Below are 21485 nucleotides of genomic sequence, written 5' to 3'. Positions count from 1 at the left end.
TTAAAGCAACAAATGATATCTCGTTCAGATGACTCCGGTACAGGCTTATACATAGAATATTGGCAACAAATGACTATATTACTAAAATAAATTTAATAAGATGTTGCTACTTATACCTTTTGTAAAGAAGTTGAAAAACTTATGCATATTTACTTGAAAATTGGATATAAGAAAAAAAAATCTATACATTTTGTATATTTAATCTGTCAAAAAAAGTAATTACTGTTTGGAAAAGTAGGTTCACAATATGATAAACTTAATCTTAATTAAACAGTGTGTTAAAGGGAAACAACTCATGTTTGAAAGTGTAAAGAGAAAATTTGTGGACTTTTATAATGTTGAAATGTATACCTCAAACATAATTAGTAAGTACACTCTATTCACTCATTTAATTGGGGGTTAGGGTTAACCCTAACTCGTCGCTCAAAAGCGGTGGCAATAGCGCTAAAAACATACTATTGTAGAATGTGTGAAGTTTGATTTTCACAATCAACAAAAATACTGATCCCCAGAGACCGTGCGATTTCTTGAAAGTCCCCCCCCCCCCCCCCTCTCTCTCTCTCTGAAATAATTCATATATAAATACTTTAAACTGCTTTAATACAGGAACTTGCTTTATAATAAGAAACCTCCGCAATATAAATGTATTCTGTAGCACCCAGACAATTATAACAAATTAAATATACATATAAATTGATTGATCACGTGAAGTCCTCGTTTTCTTTACATTATATATAAAATATAGGCATTATATTTCGATGATCATGTGTGTCAAATCATAATAATAGATCAATGTATAATGCTTATAAGATATTGAAATATAAATACAGATTTAAAGTGTAGTATGTAATTGGTCCAATATCTATTTATGGGTTCTACAATTAGTTCGGACCTACAAATTCTGTTTTTTTTTAAAAAACAAACGTCACATTATGAAATACTGAACTTTTCCAGATAAATGGTAGATAAGATACCACGAAAGGACATTTTTGATGAGCAATTCAAACACACCACCACCTACTGTCGCGCATGCGCCATTTGTCAAAGGTATTATAATGATCTTTACGGTAGTAGATATTGTATAGATATTTTCAGTGAGGCTGTTTGCGGCCAAACAGACGTAGTCTCCTGATTGGCCAGCATAGATATTACTCAGCTGAAGCTTTGCCGTTGTCCCAATTTCTCTTCCTTTGAACTTCCATATATAGGTAGGAGCAGGGTTTCCCACAGCATAACAGGTCAACGTTAAGCGTGTGCCAACGTAATGGATTGCGGTGGATTCTGGACTAATTGTTATGGTAGGTGGCTCGGGTTTGTCTAAAAAAAATAAGATATTTAAACACACACTAGTTCCGGTTACCGCTTTCAGATCAAGATATGAAAAAGTACATGTAATAATTCAGTGTATAAGTGAGTCAGGGATTGAATAAATCAGCACTTGATTATAACGTGGTTAACAAGGAATTTCAATACACACATAATAAAAAAAACTATATTTAACTAATCCTTACTAAATTAGATATACATAAATATATATAATATAAATTATTCATCAATCTCAATACTTACAAAAAACGTTGATGGGGCCAGTTTGTGTATAGTAGCCGGGGGCTGTTGGGTCAGTGACGGTTTCCTGTCGTATGGTACAGCGTATGATTGCACCAATGTCATCCCTCGTCATCACCATGGAGATCACGCTACTTCCGTTGTAGGTACAGTCGGTACCTGGGGACGTCTCTGTGGTAGAGTTGATGGCCATGCCCACGGAATCTGTAGCATTATTGTACTTGGTCCACAGGAACATCCCGGCCGGCCGACCAACGTCACTGGTACACGTCAACTGGACAGGCTCTCCCTCAATAGGGGATGCTGGGTTTAGTTCCACGTTAACCAGGGATGCGGTTTTGGGTTTAGCTGTAAGTACAAAGTGATCAATGGAAATAACTTGAAAGACATTTTTTTTAAAATGAATTAGTTAGACTTGAACCAGATATTCCTCAAAAATATACAATCATCTTTACTGTTCTGTCCTTGTAATAATTATAAATATTTGACATGGACGAATACAATATTTCGCGTGAATGCTTTGCCATAAAGAATGCTAACCTCTGTATTGTAACGGTGTGTTGTAAAATACATAGATTGATATGGAAAAAGAGCGTCTGGATTAAACAACCGACATAAAAGATGTAAGCACCTTCAAAGTAAATTGACCGTTAGATATAGTAGAGACGAAATGCGTCATGGAATAAGCTATTGCATCCATTTAGGACTCGTCAGTGTTGAACACGAAATAGGTCAAAATAAATCTGATTGTTGAATTTATTTTAGTTAAAGACGGTTTATCACCGACTGTGTATAATCCGCATCTCACAAATTACAGGAAATGACCTCCGCCAAAAATGATGTATTCACAGGGTAGATAACTCTAACGAGTAATACACAGGTAACTCTGGCGAGTAATACACAGGGTAGGTAACTCTAACGAGTAATACACAGGGTAGATAACTCTAACGAGTAATACACAGGGTAGATAACTCTAACGAGTAATACACAAGGTAGATAACTCTAACGAGTAATACACAGGGTAGATAACTCTAATGAGTAATAGACAGGGTAGATAACTCTAACGAGTAATACACAGGGTAGATAACTCTAACGAGTAATACACAAGGTAGATAACTCTAATGAGTAATACACAGGGTAGATAACTCTAACGAGTAATACACAGGGTAGGTAACTCTAACGAGTAATACACAGGGTAGATAACTCTAACGAAAAATAATAAATAATCTCAGAGTAGTTAACACCAAAGAATTATAATAAATACCATATTCACAGGGTAGATACCTCTTACGTGTACATGTAATAATAAAAAATATATTCAAAGGAAAGATAACTCCATCAAATAATTATAAATCACGATGGCGTCCTAATAGTGTTCGTTTCAAATAACTTTACGTACATAATGTAATTAATTAGGGGACTCGATAGAATTTCTTTGGGATGCGAATAATTTACAATAAATTTTAATTAAAAAAAATAAAGCAGTCTAAAATTTGAATGATGTATGAGACAAGCGTTGTTGATGTGAAACTCTATGATGAGAATGTGAGAATGTCTATGAGGATGTGAGAATGTTTATGATTTCGTGAGAATGTTTATGATTACGTGAGAATGTTGATGATTACGTGAGAATGTTGATGATTACGTGAGAATGTTGATTATTACGTGAGAATGTTGATGATTACGTGAGAATGTTGATGATTACGTGAGAATATTGATGATTACGTGAGATTATTGAAGAGAATACGAGAATGTTTATGAGAATGTGAGAATGTCTATGAGAATGTGAGAATGTTAATGAGGACGTGATAATGTTGATGACTACGTGAGAATGTTGATGAGAATACGAGAATGTTTATGAGAATACGAGAATATTTATGAGAATGTGAGAATGTTTATGAGAATGTGAGAATGTTTATGAGAATGTGAGAATGTTTATGAGAATGTGATAATGTTTATGAGAATGTGAGAATGTTTATGAGAATGTGAGACTGCTGATGAGGATGTTAGACTTGTGATTTGGTTACTCTCAGCCGTATTACCTGTGACTGTGAGATTGGAAAGACCGCCACGACTGACAGTGACGCCGTTCGTCCGACCAATCACAGTACAGTTATATAAACGCTCGTCCTCACATTCCACACTGGTAAAAGTTATCTTATATGACGAGTTGGTAGGATTCGTTAAAATGATTCTCCCTGATAGTAACGGTCCACTCTTCGGCGTAGTTGTTGCTGCTGGCGTTGTTGTTATGTAGGGAGTGAACACGCCCAATTGTTCAAATATCCTGGAGTCTTTTGTCGTCTCCCTATACCAAGTCATAGACGATACAGAATCGCCGTCTAAACCTTCAATACTGTACGTACACACAAGTTCCAGTGTGTTGTTACCCACCAGGCCCACGGGGTTTGTTGTCGTGGTCACATAAAGTCCTTGTACATCTGCAACATGCCAGGGTCACAGCTCTTAATGGATATAAAATGATAAGACACTGGTACACACAATACCACACAAGTCAATAACTATACTGCGTATTGCCATAGGAATACGTTTTTCCTACCGGCTCCCGCTAAAAATAGTAACAAAGATTCGACCTTGATAAAAGAATCCTAAAACTCGAATTTGTCCGAGGTATCATGATCCTAGGTAGCATGGTTGTTGATAAAAAATCCAAAATGAACATATTCGCCCAGTTGGGCTGATTATATAAAAATATCAACTTAATTTCACTTGTGACGTGCTGTATTGACCAATGAAAGCGTACCCCGAAATAAAATAATAAACACGTTGAAAATGCAGATTCAATTACTCTCGTCATGAATGAATAAATTCATTAAACAAAAGGAACAATAATAATTTATCTCCTCGTGATAATTGGATTTAATTTGCTATTTACTTTTTGTACTGCGCAGTACAACTGTCTGAAACTGTCTGGATTTTAATGCTTAATGGGAGGTATTGTGACATCACCATCAGGCCCCGCCCTCCTCACTCTATGGGAGATTTAACGACACCCTGGTTCACTTTTTATCTCATGGAAGCAGTGAAATAATGTTTTGTAAGTATACTATTTAAGTTTTTTATGATAGCTAAGATTTTATATGACCTGAAGTACTAGGACATTGATTAGGTTGAAACTTACCGGAACTGAAGATCCAAAGTATTGCTGACAAGATCCATACGGTCGCCATATTGAAGGGTGACGTTGTCAACTTGTCATACGTTCTCGCTATTGTTAGAGATAATACATTAATTAAACAGTGACATTACTGAACTACCCTATGTACAGAAGGATTAAACCTGTATTATATGATAGATTAAATTGTGTATTTATCTAGATAATGATTTTAACGGAAACGTGATTGTTGGAAAGAAATTATAAAAAGGAAACCAACACATACTGATCGGATGACGCATTTCCTTTAGACTGTCTCCGTTTTGTAGGAATGAAGGTCATGTCGTCACGTCTTACCTCAAACTGGAATTCGAATTTATTTACTTACCAATTGTCTTAAGATATCTGCCATGAACAATCATACATCCCAAGTGTCTTAAGATTTCTGCCATGGACAATCAAACATCCCAATTGTCTTAAGATAACGATGAACAATCAAACATCCCAATTGTCTTAAGATATCTGCCATGAACAATCAAACATCCCAATTGTCTTAAGATATCTGCCATGAACAATCAAACATCCCAATTGTCTTAAGATATCTTCCACGAACAATCAAACATCCCAATTGTCTTAAGATATCTGCCATGAACAATCAAACATCCCAATTGTCTTAAGATATCTGCCATGAACAATCAAACATCCCAATTGTCTTAAGATATCTGCCATGAACAATCAAACATCCCAATTGTCTTAAGATACCTGCCATGAACCATCATGCATCCCAATTGTCTTAAGATATTTAGCATGTAACGCACGTGTAAAAATACAATTTCCAAGAAAAAGATTTTCTTTTTATAGGTAATTGAAATCTGTAAAAAAACGTTTTGTTTTTTGATTGTTTTTTTCCTAAAGGCCTGTTGTCGATAAACTCAAACATTCTGGATTCTTACTGACTAACACCTGTTTCCGAGGCTCTTCATTTGATCCTTATCAGCTGTGTTAGAATGTATTAAAGCGACTTCGCAAACATTGGAGTTGATGACTTATTCAAAATATTCAAGCTTATGGCTTCAAAGAGTCTCGTTTTAATGTTCGAACTGCTGTCGAACAACTCTTCTTCTCCTCACGTCCATGGTCTGATATGGAAGGTCCTGAGGATGGGAAGACTAATTCCACCAAAGGGAATGCTTTTCATTAATTGTTGGAAGTTCCTGATGACGGGAAGATCTTTTCCACAGAAGGAAATGCTTTTCATTAATTGTTGTATCGAGAGACTTTGGCAGAGAACAGGTAAAATAGGAACATTGTGTTCTGTATTCGTCTACAGAGTATCTCTACCAGACACAAACACAACCAGTTAGAATGTTTCTTGTTTTATTCCAATATTTATTGATTATGTTGTATGGCATATCATCAAAACTGGGATACGTATTGTTATATAGCAAATGGGGTTAGAAGAGAAATAGAAGTGAACTAGGGGATATAATGGAATTATATGTACAGCATACTTTGCATACTGTATGGTAGTATTATTTTTCATGTTTTAGTCGTCTGTTAGGAATACCGTGAAGAAGTATTTCATTTATATGTCTATTATTCTTTCTTGAGTGAAATTAGTACACTGGGTTTGTTGTCGTCGTACAGAAAGTCCTTTTACATCTGTAATATGTCAAGGATTACAGTTCCTCATGGACATAACACACAGCCCCACACTGTTTATAGACCAGGGGAGATAACTCGAAATATAAAAACGGTAACCTGAATTGATATAGACTAATTCCTATTCTGTTTACCGATAAATAATGTAATTACATATATAAGAGAGAATATTATCAATTAAATCATCACTACCTCCGCAAGTATCGAACCCAGGACCTCTGGCTTACAAGTCTTATACTCAAATGATCGAGCTAACGCGGATTTTATCTAGCCGAGCAGTATGTTGAAGCTAGTATCGGTACGTTTTGGTTTTCAAAGACGGACTCCTCTTTATGCAATGTACAAGCGTGTGGTATATGTGTGTGTGTTTTGGAAGGCTGTAGTATTTTCGTGTTTGTCTCCCCGTGATTGCGCAAATATGGTGACGACTTTATAGAATTACCAAACTTACGCGAAACTGCCGAAGACACCCAGCACGACATTCCATCCGCTCACCTGAACACTTCGTCCGACTCCCAAAAATGCTGAGCAGGAGCAGTAACTACCATTTCCATAGACTCTGGTTTGTCTCGGCCCTGGGACAGAACCCAAAACCTTCCTCGCAGGGGTGAGGGCTTTAATTAAAGGTCATAAGTGAAGCAGTACGTGTCAAGGGAGACGTTTGAGACAAGAAAGTTGTTCAGAAAGAAACGACAAGATAAGCTCCCAAATGCAACCGCTTTTGGTTCAATATTTACGCCTCACTTACAGAACAAGATTTGGTAAGTCTACATATCAGTATCCACTCCAAATTTACCAGAAATAACCAAACGAACAGCAATATGTATTATCATCTAACAGTAACTAGCCCGAGTCTCCGGACCGATAATCCAGGCTCTACCTCCTGAACCAAACAACATGTTCCGTTAGCTGACTGGCAGAGCTATATACAGGCCACATCGACCTGTTCCTTTTACATGCGATATAAAAGGGCGCTCTAACAAAGTGATGTGTACTTTATCTTATTCTGATTTATTCGTGGAAGTAAAAACACAGTATAACAGTAGTTTGGGTGTTTTGATTTGTGTGAACTCCCTGTAGCATGTGTAATGTGTGTTGAAAGTCAGTACTATATATAGCTACCTGTAAATAACTATAGGTGGTTAGGTCTATTAATGCACGAGGGCACGTGTAACAGGTAAATCTTTAAGGAGGTACGTGTTACAAGTAAATCCTTAAGAGGGCACGTGTTACAGGTAAATCCTTAAGAGGGCACGTGTTACCGGTAAATCCTTAAGAGGGCACGTGTTACAGGTAAATCCTTAAGAGGACACGTGTTACAGGTAAATCTTTAAGGGGGCGCGTGTTACAGGACAATCCTTAAGAGGGCACGTCTTATACAGGTAAATCCTTAAGAGGGCGCGTGTTACAGTAAATCATTAAGAGGGCGAGTGTTACCGGTAAATCCTTCAGAGGGCACGTGTTACCGGTAATTCCTTAAGTAAGCATTCAACTTGTCACCAAGCTTCGTCACCTTAATTACTATTTTGGATACGTTATCACCACATTTTACCGGAAGAATTTGAGAAATAAGAATACAGTTTATATTTGTGACTAAGTGAGCATTCCAGGATGGCAGCAGATGATGCTCGTGTTATTTTCAGGAATTCAGGGACTTTTAAGAATGAAATAATTTAGAAATTTTACAGCTCAGAAACAAATTCACGCCGGTCATAATTGCACATATCCAAGTTACTTTAAAGTGAGGCGAATGTTTTCTATTTTCAATAAAAAAAAATAGTATTAATTATAAACATTTGTAGATTTTTAGAAAAACTTTGCACTCAATAAAATGATTTATCAATACTGATTATCTGTATAATAGATACCAATCCAATTTTCCAAATAATATCCCTGTGTTTATGTGTGTTATACTGTTTGCCCATAGCGTATGGGTATTGTTACTTGATTTCCTGGGAAAGTAGATTTTATTGATGATTTTTTATCAATATGATCGATTTCTATTAAAACAACTTAATTTATCACACATTCATAAAATGCGTCTGGAGTTATCTCGTTCTTCAAACACGAATTGTTCTTAAAATGCCAAGTACAATGATATCCAGTAAATAATTTATGAATATTGTTTATCAGAATTACAGGAACCTAATTTACTCAGTTTAATCCTAGATTTATCTTTTGCTAGATTTATCTGGTGGTGCATTTCCTTGGCATATACATGTATATTTACTAATTTTAATATAAAGCTTATCGCATAAAGATATTATTTATTGAGGTACCTACATGTTTCTCTATGTAATGCTTTTCTATATTCATTCCCTACTGCATTACTACATGTATGTACAATGTATCTAGAATATATATATATATATTTAAAAAGGATAAAAAACACGACACAGCAGCTAGCACTTTCGTGACGTCTAGGTGACTCTTCTCTTCTGAAGAGTCACCTAGACGTGACGAAAGCGCTAGCTGCTGTGTCGTGTTTTTTTTTATCCTTTTTAAACTTTTTAACTTATATATATATATATCATAAATTTAAAAAAATGCACCAATACCTAATTTGTCTCTAGTCTCAAGCTATACGACTGACCGATTGAATAAATAAACCTAAACGTCTCACATTTCTATCCGTAATGACGATCCTTCTACACACCTTCAACGGGCAACATTGTCTTCGCAATACAAACATTGTGCAGTTTTGCCGTCATACGATTTTGACGGATAGCAATCGGCATGAATGATCTTGTACTCCGTGTATGCCGTCAAACAAGTGGGTATGTATAATAGATCTATTAGCATAGCGCCATTATCAGTCGGTAATCAGTGATTATCTACTGGTATGTAGCGCGTGCTATTGTTCCTAAACTAGAATGGTCAAGGTCATTGGTCAAGCTCATTGGTTCTGCAGTTTTCTACATTCTTGTGACTGGATCTATGTCCATGCCTTATAATCAGGCTACACACCTGAAGGTAAGTTGTGTTTACGTAAATAATTAGCTTGGTTACAAAATGCGTAAATAGCTTAATAACCCGCTCAAGTTTAGTGGCCTCATAGCAGCCAATGTTATAATATACCGTTATAATAGACTATACAGGTGTGCATGAAAGGTATTCTTGAAGGAAAGAGATATGCTTCAACTTATTATAAATGCTCTTGTTTTGGTAAAAAGTCCACGTGAACTTAAACTATCTGACATTTTAAAGTAAATGTTGACGATGTAGTTTATTTTCCTTTATGCAAGACTTCGGATCGTATTCCATTCCAGAATGAAGAAAGATTGTAGCTGTGTATTACTACTTTATTATTGTTTCAGAAAGACAATTCTTAATAGTTGGGACAAGACCGGAAGGAAATTCCGTGGATGTTTCAGACCATTTTCTGTACATTATGACAAGATGTGTTTGTCGATTCGAGGAAGCTCTTCTAAAGTGTCGATAAAATCATCTTTAAAACCATTTTGAACAAATCATACATTGAAATCTATTTACAATTTTGATTATTCAAATTGGATACTTTGCCAGATATTCAATGAAGCTCCTGTTAGCAAAATGTGGGTCAGAATTCCGGAATTTAGCAAGACACCGACTCCACACTAAGTTTATTATGTTGATCTGTATAGCTGGTACTGTAATGTTGGTCCAACACAAACGGACCACGAAACTCCGGACTGTACTTCAAGGTGAGAAAAAAAGCGAGACGTCACTTCCTATAGTTTTTTAATGATAATGTAAGAATGACGTCACTTCCTGTAGTTTATAGTGAGAAAACACACATGACGTCACTTCCTATAGTTTTTAATAATAACGTAAGGATGACGTCACTTCCTGTATATTTTTAGTGAAAAAACCACGCAAATGACGTCACTTTCTGTAGTTTATACCTCCCACAATATCCCTCTAATCCGTTTCGAAATGTTGATAAGAAATGCCCATAATGAGATATCCATTATATATACATATATTAAAAACAGAAAGGGTGATGCTACAATATTATATTCCATTGTCTTCCATTTTCTTTCTAGATACCACACGTGTCGTACAACATCTACACAAACTCTCAATCGAGCATCAGAATAGTTCTCACGGTAAGTGTAGGTAAACTCCCAAGGAAGCATTATATGGTTTTGGTTTGTTTGTTTGTTTTTGTTTAACGTCCTATTAACAGCCAGGGTCATTTAAGGACGTGCCAGATTTTGAGGTGGAGGAAAGCCGGAGTACCCGGAGAAAAACCACCGGCCTACGGTCAGTACCTGGCAACTGTCCCACGTAGGTTTCGAACTTGCAACCCAGAGGTGGAGGGCTAGTGTTAAAGTGTCGGGACACCTTAACCACTCGGCCACCGCGGCCCCAAATCTCCCAAGGAAGCATTATAATAAATCTCACGGTAAGTGTAGGTAAGCTCCCAAGGAAGCATTATAATAAATCTCACGGTAAGTGTAGGTAAACTTCCAAGGGAGCATTATAATAAATCTCACGGTAAGTGTAGGTAAACTCCCAAGGGAGCACTATACTATATCTCACGTTATGTGATACACATATGACTTTTTTGTAATCTCAACCGAGTAGCAGAATCTACCCCAACCTTTCCAAATCGTATTGGTTCGATTATTATGACACATGCCATGGAGGGTTCAGGTTAAACATTCCCTTATTACAAAATATACCCCTGATGTATTGATGAAAGTTACCCACTTACCAAAATTGTCCGTTCAGTTCGACCATTACAATCAGGCCATTGTTAGCCACGACATGTACCTGTGTTATCAAGGCCAGGTTATTGAAAAGTTGATTAGCTTAATCACTTCATTAGTGAAAAAATCTCATTTCTCCTTTACTTCCAAACCTGAGTGTGTTTATATCTTAAAATAGGTAGGTAGGAAGAGAATGACAAGTGTTACCGTTTCATTGAATTTTGTTAAGTTCGTTAACCTGATTTTAAAATTGCTGTTAAACTGTTATCAGCCTAATCACCCTTTGGACTACCGGGGCCTGAAAGCTTACTGGGAAACTTATTAACGGTTTTTCATATCCGGTAGATATTGTATTTATATGTAATATTGTATTGTAAATATTTGATATTATATTTATATGTGATATTGTATTGTAAATATTTAATATTGTATTTATATGTAATATTGTATTGTAAATATTTAAGACTGTACAAATGGTTCTCCGGAATCGAAAGTACTTATTATCAACCAGGCGATCACCTTTAATTTTGTAGCATGCCAGTAGCTAACAAAATAAGTATCATTACTTTTTGCTTGATAACAGTATCTCCAGACGAGGTAAAGGACGTGGATATGAAGACTCATGTCACCTGTAACTGTCAACGTCCTGAAATCTCTCAAGAAACCAAGGTATTTATCGGACATGCGAGAAAAAAATTCCCCATTAACCCCGGTACTGTATCAGACTTACGAGATAAATCTCTCCAGTAACCCAGGTACTGTATCAGACTTACGAGATAAATCTCCCCAGTAACCACGGTACTGTATCAGACTTACGAGATAAATCTCCCCAGTAACCGCGGTACTGTATCAGACTTACGAGATAAATCTCTCCAGTAACCACGTTACTGTATCAGACTTACGAGATAAATCTCCCCAGTAACCACGGTACTGTATCAGACTTACGAGATAAATCTCCCCAGTAACCACGGTACTGTATCAGACTTACGAGATAAATCTCCCCAGTAACCATGGTACTGTATCAGACTTACGAGATAAATCTCTCCAGTAACCACGGTACTGTATCAGACTTACGAGATAAATCTCTCCAGTAACCACGGTACTGTATCAGACTTACGTGATAAATCTCTCCAGTAACCACGGTACTGTATCAGACTTACGAGATAAATCTCTCCAGTAACCACGGTACTGTATCAGACTTACGAGATAAATCTCTCCAGCTACCACGGTACTGTATCAGACTTACGAGATAAATCTCTCCAGTAACCACGGTACTGTATCAGACTTACGAGATAAATCTCCCCAGTAACCACGGTACTGTATCAGACTTACGAGATAAATCTCCCCAGTAACCACGGTACTGTATCAGACTTACGAGATAAATCTCCCCAGTAACCACGGTACTGTATCAGACTTACGAGATAAATCTCCCCAGTAACCACGGTACTGTATCAGACTTACGAGATAAATCTCTCCAGTAACCACGGTACTGTATCAGACTTACGAGATAAATCTCTCCAGTAACCACGGTACTGTATCAGACTTACGAGATAAATCTCTCCAGTAACCACGGTACTGTATCAGACTTACGAGATAAATCTCCCCAGGAACCACGGTACTGTATCAGACTTACGAGATAAATCTCTCCAGTAACCACGGTACTGTATCAGACTTACGAGATAAATCTCTCCTGTAACCACGGTACTGTATCAGACTAACGGGATAAATCTCCCCAGTAACCACGGTACTGTATCAGACATAGGAGATAAATCTCTCCAGTAACCACGGTACTGTATCAGACGTACGAGATAAATCTCCCCAGTAACTACGGTACTGTATCAGACTTACGAGATCAATCTCCCCAGTAACCCCGGTACTGTATCAGACGTACGAGATAAATCTCCCCAGTAACCACGGTACTGTTTCAGACTTACGGGATAAATCTCCCCAGTAACCACGGTACTGTATCAGACTTACGAGATAAATCTCCCCAGTAACCACGGTACTGTATCAGACTTACGAGATAAATCTCTCCCTGTAACCACGGTACTGTATCAGACTTACGAGATAAATCTCCCCAGTTAACTACGGTACTGTATCAGACTTACGAGATAAATCTCTCCAGTAACCAGGGTACTGTATCAGACTTACGAGATAAATCTCTCCAGTAACCACGGTACTGTATCAGACTTACGAGATAAATCTCTCCAGTAACCACGGTACTGTATCAGACTTACGAGATAAATCTCTCCAGTAACCACGGTACTGTATCAGACTTACGAGATAAATCTCTCCAGTAACCAGAAGACTGCATCACCTACAAGATAAATCAAAGAATGGTAAATTAAATGATCTTTATTGGACTGTAAAAATAAGTTTCATGTTAAATTTGTTTTTGGGACTAACTCAAGTTATCACCACATTGAATCGACAAATCAAGATTGAATCCATACATTAGGTTTTAAGCACGCTTGTTTTAAACGAAGGGTTTATCAAATGCCGATCGATTATCACAAGGTTTCTGACTTCCGCGTCACTGAATAGTAATTGTTTATTAGCTGGGAAACAAATACATATTTCTGAATACACAGATATAGAATTGTTTCTTCTTAATTAATGCAAATTTTGTAATTTCGACAAACAGGCCAAAACTTATCTCACTTCTGTGGATTAAAAATGATGTTAAACTGTGTGAAATAAGAAACATATTCATACGCACTTATTACGTAATGAAAGGGAAAAATCCGAAGTGATTAGATTGAAAGGTCGAGTTTATGTAGTGGAGGGCTTTCTGCCATCTATATTGAAACTTTTTGTCAGGACAAAACACTTTTTTATTAATCTGGTTTTCATTACCAAACTGATATATTTTGTATAACAGGCACCTTCCGTACCAGGGAATTCCCAGAGAAGTCCGGTACAGATAGAACGGAGAGCCACTATGTTGAGGGAGTGTGAACGACTAGGGAAAAACTACACCGGGACACTACCCGACTCCAAAATTAAAACTCATATGATTTACGACGAAAAATCAAACCTAGTGTTCTGTGACCTACCAAAGGTCGGGTCAACTTTCCTCAAACAGGTCCTCCATATTGTGGCAGGGCATCGCCGTGAAAAGGATCCGTTTAGTATAGAAGGAAGCGCAGTGCACAGGATACCGTTTACGACATTCAGTAAACTACCGTACGACCAGGCCCTGAAGTATCTGGTACATTCTATCAAGTTCCTGTTCGTCCGAGACCCATATTCCAGAATGCTTTCGGGATATGTAGATAAGCTTTACACAAATAACTATATATTCTGGGAAAAGACTGGTACGGACATCGTGAAAAATCACAGGGTGAACGCGACTAAACGTTCCAAGAAATGCGGCCATGATATTACATTCTCGGAATTCCTTCAGCACGTGATCAGGTCGGAAACTTCCGATAAACATCGGGATCCACACTGGTATCCAATGTACGACGCCTGTCGTCCCATGTAGTCTGGAATATGACATCATCGGAAAGATCGAATCATTCCAAGAAGATCTGGCGGACTTCCTAAAAAGTCAAAATTTGGAAAACATTGTTGACATTTCTAATATGAATCAGGGCAACGATAACGTGGCTATCTCCGTCACGGTCAATAGAGCGTTTGAAGCGGTCAGAGAAAGGCCCAAATGTATTCCGTTACGGCATGCACTGATTCGTGCGTGGAAAGTCCTTCAAATTCGCGGAGTTCTAAGTCCATTGTCCGAGTTTCCGTACGATATGATCAAGGAAAATCCAAACATCACACAACCGAGATTTTTAGATGTAGTCGTGAAGGAAATGAAACGTAGCCCAATGACCCAATCAGAGAAAGCGTTGTCAAGACAACAGGCATTGATACATGCTTATAAATCTGTATCACAAAAAAACTTGGACAAGTTCACGACTGTGTTTCACCCCGATTTCTCTGTATTTGGATACCAGAAAACCATTGGAAAGAAGGATGAGAGATTGTTAAGCTGGGATCCGTTCAAACTTCAATTTTGACCTGACGTTCTCCGTACCAAGTTGATTATTTCCGCTATATTGTCACTGGCATTACGAGTGGATCAAGCTTTTGTTCACAAACTTGACACAGATACTTATAATTTGACTCATTGTTCCCTTTGTTCATTAACATTAACCCAATATTCTCCGTGACTCAATATTTCTCTAACAATATCAAGATTTTCAATAAAAACATTACAAATTCTATGTGTTTTCCTGAAGTAACATGTTTGTGCAACGAAAACAATATCCATTAGCCCGACGACGTTATTCTACGAATTGATTTCCCAGGTCCTTTTCGTCAACGGTCTAAATTCTTCCATGGATAAAATGTTGTAATAGGGATATGAATTACATTAAGTTTTATGAAGAATTATGTCTGTTAAAGAAGCAACAATGTTCTGACATTTTCCATAGCTGTTCACCTCGTAGTGTATGGACGATTGGAGTCTTGTCGCCACATTATAACCACCTCTACACTAAGTATCAACTTTGATTTACTTTATTGTGTTTAACGTCCTATTAACAGCCAGGGTCATTTAAGGACGTGCCAGGTTTTGGAGTTGGAGTAAAGCCGGAGTACCCGGAGAAAAACCACCGACCTACGGTCAGAACCTGGCAACTGCCCCACGTAGGTTTTGAACTAGCGACCCAGAGGTAGAGGGCTAGTGATAAAGTGTCGGGACACGTTAACCACTCGGCCACCGTGGCCCCCAAGTATCAACTATGATCAGAATCTAAGTAATCGGTCTATCAGCTGCGGTATTGAGGAAAGTATTACTCACGTTATTCATGCTTCCAATAATATTTCTTTCGACTTAAATAATGTTCAGTTCGAATTTAATAATATTTCGTTCGACTTTAATAATGTTCAGTTCGAATTCAATAATATTTCATTCGACTTCGAATTCGATAATGTTTCGTGCTAATTCAATAACATTTCGTTCGAATTCAATAATGATCTGTTCGTATTCAATAAAACTAAGTTCGAATTTAATGATTTTCTACTCGAATTCAATAATGTTCCGTTCGAATCAATAAGTTTTCCATCGAATTCAATAATTCAATAATATTTCGTTCGACTTAAAAACTGTTCAGATCGAATTCAATAATATTTCATTCGAATTCATTAATGATCTGTTTGAATGCAATAATGTTCCGTTCGAATTCAATAATATTTCGTTCGAATTCAATAATGTTCCATTCGAACTCAGGAAACTGTGTTCGAAAACGTTACATTTTACTAGAACGGAATTATATTTTTATCGAGCGTATAGATATTTTGTTGGTTGCAATACTTTTTTTGTTCGAACGTATACTGATTTGTTCGAACCCAATATTGTTTCGTTCGAAACCAAATAGTCTGTTTTGCATGCAAATATTTCCATTTGCACGCAATTATATATTTTCCATTCCAATGATTTTCAGAAAAGATACCCTTTCCTGGCCATCGCAGTTTTTATTTCCAGTTAAATTGTTAATACTATTAAACGTTTCCTTCACTGTGGCGTTGTGTTCTAACGTTGTTATGGTTCAATGATTAGAGGACAAGCAGTTTGCCACACCGAAAACTGACATTGATAAACGTTACGGTAACACGGCGTCACGGTCCAATGATTTTTCCGCGGCCACGTGGACTTTATGGTAATTATCAACGTACTTCTCAATGGAACACATTTCAGGTCCGACGTACGACATGGCTGACGCTCATTAACATTCCATAAATATGCATATTTAATCATTTATACATTCGTGTGTTTAAGGATTTTACACACGACACACTGAGCATACAACACTCCATAGCTATGACCTTCATATATAAATTAAGTAATAAAGAGTCTTATTTGATTTACAAGTCTCTTATAAAAACAGTACAGGCCTGATAATGGCCGGCACGCGGATATACATTACAGCTTAGTGTATTAGAAATGTTACAAATACGATGAGGCCGATTGATAGGATTCCGTTAATGATGGTCATTGTGAGGTAAATTTTAACTTACAAAAAGATGTAGTGAGCGGACTTTACTGACACCCAGATATGCGTTACAGCTTATTTAAGTTTGTTGGGAACATCACACTACGAGAACGACATATAGGATTCCGTTAATAAAGGACATTGATGAGGTGAACTTTGACAAACGCAAAGATTTAGTGAGCGGAGTTTACAGACCACCTCCAAAGGGGACTTGTCATTTCAGAAGGTAAGTAATATCTGCTTACCTCCGAACAATTGATTTTGTAATATATTGTTAACGCTGCCATTGTATAGCACTTTGTATGACAATACATAGGCGTGAATGGTGACAGAAAGGTGTTTTATTTAATACCATATAGGATGGTGTTGTGAGAGGCGAGAATGATCGGGAATTCGTCAGTAATGTGAAGGAAGAGAGGTGAGATTATCAGGAATTTGTCAGTAATGTGCAGGAGACGAGGCGAGATTATCAGGAATTTGTCAGTAATGTGCAGGAAGAGAGGTTAGAATTATCAGGAATTTTTCAGTAATGTGCAGGAAGAGAGGTGAGATTATCAGGAATTTATCAGTAATGTGCAGGAAGAGAGGTGAGATTATCAGGAATTTATCAGTAATGTGCAGGAAGAAAGGCTAGGATGATCAGAAAATTTTCAGTAATGTGCAGGAGAAGAGGCTAGAATTATCAGGGATTTCGCAGTAATGTGAAGGAGGAGATGCAGGAATGATCAGGACTTTATCGGTAATGTGCAGAAATAGAGTTTATTAGTACATATGTACTTAGATGTTATAAGGAAACCGTTACCTAGTAGGTGGGTATGTATTTTGTTTGATATGACGAATTTGATTTTGTGTTAGAGAGTGCAAATAAAGTTGTTTCATTAGGAAACTTGCACCGGTGTCACAGATGTCTACCTAGGATTTCCTGAAAAATCTAGCTCAAATAAATTACACGGGGTATCACTGGAAAGGGTATGGTATCGTCTTCAAAACGAGAACGGAAATAGAATCGGACCTCTCGAAACTTAATAAAAAAAAATGTCTTGAATTTTAAAAGACAATGTGTTCCCGTCCTTGTTAATAATAAGTGATTTAAGGGTCGAATCCTTGGTTTAATTTTTCATTCTGGTCAAGGGAACGTGTTAAACTCTGTTGGAAAACGGCTTCAATAACGTAGCATGAGTCGATCTCGGTACTCCTTTAATGTGTACCAGAGAACGCGTGGTGTTAGTTAAATATCAGGTTATATGTATAGATAAATACAGAGGAGTAACCTAATGATGGTCAATGTAATAACGAGGTTCTGAAGCAGAGACTGTTTTGGTAGTATTGACGAAATAATCATGTGTATGCCACCAATGTTATATATTATAGGCACAGGTTTTTTGTAGCGTGAATTTAATGATTGATATCGAGACTGGTCGGTGTTCTCGCCCTAAACTACTGTTGGGAAATACGATTTGTATACTATGTGGTTCAAATTGTTTAACACTTTGCCATTTTTTTAATAATATGCACATTCATTCACATAAAGGAAATGATCGTTTAACAGCATCTGAACAGAATTGTCTTAGCAAGCACAGTCCGAACTTTCAAATTTTGGCTTTTTGAAAGAGGAATTATCAGTAACTCATCGACAATTGTAATTGCACGCCAAAGTGTGATGAAATTCTTGAAAAACAGGCGTCCAATTTGCCTTCTGAATATAACATGTTTCTGATGTGATCTACAGTATTTAAGGTGTTTCTTATAAGTCATGATCCGACAAGTTTTTATCAAGGAGGGATATTGACGAGAATATACGTTCGCTTGAAATAATTGTATACACCTGGTATAATATTTGATAGTAGTGGAAAAGGGAGTAAAAAATCTAATACAAACTCTTCTGGCAGATACATTTTATATTCTCTTTGCAACAAATAAGCTGCAAGTCTTTTCGTTTTAGACTTACAAACAATTGGTATCAATTCCACAGTTGACAATATAGTAAATTCCTATTCGTATAACCAGCTGACAAAGTATAACCTTTAGATGTCAAAGCAATGGCCATCAACATGCAAAAACACTACACCATACAGTTTTTTTTCCAGATATTTCAACATGACAGTCAGTTTAGACACCATTAAGATAAATTCACAAGAATTATTCCTTAACTAAACTGAACTTCTTAGTGTTTGCTCTCCACTTCTCAAACGCATTAACTCAAAATATGCTGATTCCCTTAATGAAATGGAAACAGGAGATAGCTGTATATTACTATAAGAATGTAACCCTTGTGGTTCGTGTACGTGTCGGTCATGTTTACTGTACACATGGATTAGTATAACGGTGGTTATAGGTAAATATATATCATTTATCCACGTAGTTAATGACGGCATTATGTCATGCCCAATTTTATTCTATCTGCACCAAAATGTTAGCGACACCAAACGGTGCCGGAGAATTCCACATTTTCATATAATAGTGCGCCCTGGCCCCACACCAGACATGGTGCAATAGCCAGAGGAAACTCGTGCTAAGGGATTCGTATCTAAACGTCAGCATGTGTGAGATTTTGGTTTGTTTTTGTTTAACGTCCTATTAACAGCCAGGGTCATTTAAGGACGTGCCAGGTTTTGGAGGTGGAGGAAAGCCGGAGTACCCGGTAAACAAACCACCGACCTACAGTCAGTACCTGACAACTGCCCCACGTAGGTTTCGAACTCGCAACCCAGAGGTGGAGGGCTAGTGTTAAAGTGTCGGGACACCTTAACCACTCAGCCACCGCGGCCGTGTGAGAGAAATGATTGGATGAGAGTGTTACGTTTGTCCCAAACCCTGTGCATATCATCCACTTCCCCGCTATGAAATAAGGTGCCGCGGTCGCCGAGTGATTAAGGTGTCCCGACACTTTATCACTAGCCCTCTTCCTCTGAGTTTCGAGTTAGAAACCAACGTGGGGCAGTTGCTTGGTACTGAACGTAGGTCGGTGAATTGTTTTGTCTCCGGGTACTCAGGCTTTCCTCCCCCTCAAAAATCTGGCACCTTCTTAAATGACCCTGGCTGTTAATAGGACGTTAACCAAAATACACCAAGCTGAATTACTCTCCATCAAGTCATCGTATGATTAGTATGACACTCTCCTGTCATATATTTCCATGATGTCAGCCCTTGTATGTCTGACTTTGTACATGTATATGTATATATATATATTCATTCATAATATGTCTACCAAACAAGTATATATAGCATGTGTCGCATGAATAATTCATGGTCTTTTGTCAATGTGTCTTGTCAAGGTATTAGGTATATGTTTTAGTTTTCTGTCCATGTATCATGTCCAGGTTTTATGTGTTTTAGGTTTCCGTCCATATATCGTGTCCAGGTATTATGTGTTTTAGGTTTCTGTCCATGTATCAAGTCCAGGTATTATGTGTTTTAGGTTTCTGTCCATGTATCATGTCCAGGTATTATGTGTTTTAGGTTTCTGTCCATGTATCATGTCCAGGTATTATGTGTTTTAGTTTTCTGTCCATGTATCATGTCCAGGTATTATGTGTTTTAGGTTTCCGTCCATGTGTCATGTCCAGGTATTATGTGTTTTAGGTTTCCGTCCATGTATCAGGTCCATGCATTATGTGTTTTATTTTCTGTCCATGTATCGTGTCCGTATATGATGTGGTTTAGGTTTCTGTCCATGTATCATGTCCAGGTATTTTGTATTTCAGGTTTCTGTCCATGTATCATGTCCAAGTATTATGTGTTTTAGGTGTCTGTCCATGTATCATGTCCAGATATTATGTGTTTTAGGTTTCTGTCCATGTATTATGTCCAGATATTATGCGTTTTAGCTTTCTGTCCATGTATCATGTCCAGGTATGATTTGTTTGAGGTTTGCTGGATGATTAACATGAACCCTGGGCCTACTGTCGTGTTTAGTTGTCCGGAAAACTACCTTAAGAGACTACAGGCATACATATTAAACATTAATCTTCTATTTGTCTCGATCGATCTCGATGTTAGTATGTGTGCATGGTTATAGGACTGTAAAACAAATTAATAAAATATTGATTTATTAAGTATTGAATGTGGATGTGAGGACGTGTGTGTGTGTGTGTGAACACGGCGTAGATCTAAGTCCGTGATGTGAATCACAGTGACAATTCATTAATAAAACATCTGAACAATAATTTGTAATATTGTACATTGTCCCTTTGTGTATGTTTGTTCGATATAATTTGAAAAAAAAAATCAATGGTAAATAATTCCTGAATTAATATCAACCGCAATAAATATTGCAAACAATATACTTCATGCAGTCTTCTTGTAACATTATTAGGCTTGATTAGGTGTATTGTTCAACTATTCCACTGTTCCAGGTAAACCTTTACCTGTTACACAGGTGTGTTGTTCAACTATTCCACTGTTCAGGGTAAACCTTTACCTGTTACACAGGTGTATTGTTCATCTATT

At 37.2% G+C, this 21485-nt stretch overlaps 2 protein-coding genes across 2 annotated transcripts; one reads left to right on the top strand and one right to left on the bottom strand.

Moving 5' to 3' along the window:
- Nucleotides 1-864: 864 nt before the first annotated feature.
- LOC117340244 (carcinoembryonic antigen-related cell adhesion molecule 1-like) lies at nucleotides 865-4002 on the bottom strand. Its single transcript, XM_033902005.1, has 3 exons — nucleotides 3609-4002; nucleotides 1570-1914; nucleotides 865-1317 (listed from the first exon to the last, which is right to left on the bottom strand). The coding sequence occupies exons 1-3, from the start codon at nucleotides 3886-3888 to the stop codon at nucleotides 926-928; spliced, it is 1017 nt and encodes a 338-aa protein (XP_033757896.1). The 5' UTR covers nucleotides 3889-4002; the 3' UTR covers nucleotides 865-925.
- A 7624-nt stretch (nucleotides 4003-11626) lies between these two features.
- LOC117340241 (carbohydrate sulfotransferase 11-like) lies at nucleotides 11627-15258 on the top strand. Its single transcript, XM_033902001.1, has 2 exons — nucleotides 11627-11706; nucleotides 13919-15258. The coding sequence occupies exons 1-2, from the start codon at nucleotides 11650-11652 to the stop codon at nucleotides 14522-14524; spliced, it is 663 nt and encodes a 220-aa protein (XP_033757892.1). The 5' UTR covers nucleotides 11627-11649; the 3' UTR covers nucleotides 14525-15258.
- The last annotated feature ends 6227 nt before the right edge of the window (nucleotides 15259-21485 follow it).

Source organism: Pecten maximus, chromosome 13 (assembly GCF_902652985.1).
Source record: "Pecten maximus chromosome 13, xPecMax1.1, whole genome shotgun sequence".
Lineage (NCBI taxonomy): Eukaryota > Metazoa > Mollusca > Bivalvia > Pectinida > Pectinidae > Pecten > Pecten maximus.
The sequence above is the reverse complement of the archived record's forward strand: the minus strand, read 5'-3'. Positions and strand labels throughout refer to the sequence as shown.

Coding starts and splice junctions, on each gene's coding strand:
- LOC117340244 (XM_033902005.1), bottom strand. CDS start 3,888: ATGACTTGGTATAGGGAGACGACAAAAGACTCCAGGATATTTGAACAA. Junction 1,915..3,608: donor TTCCAATCTCACAGTCACAG/GTAATACGGCTG, acceptor TTGTACTTACAG/CTAAACCCAAAACCGCATCC. Junction 1,318..1,569: donor TGGCCCCATCAACGTTTTTT/GTAAGTATTGAG, acceptor TATTTTTTTTAG/ACAAACCCGAGCCACCTACC.
- LOC117340241 (XM_033902001.1), top strand. CDS start 11,650: ATGAAGACTCATGTCACCTGTAACTGTCAACGTCCTGAAATCTCTCAA. Junction 11,707..13,918: donor AAATCTCTCAAGAAACCAAG/GTATTTATCGGA, acceptor TTTGTATAACAG/GCACCTTCCGTACCAGGGAA.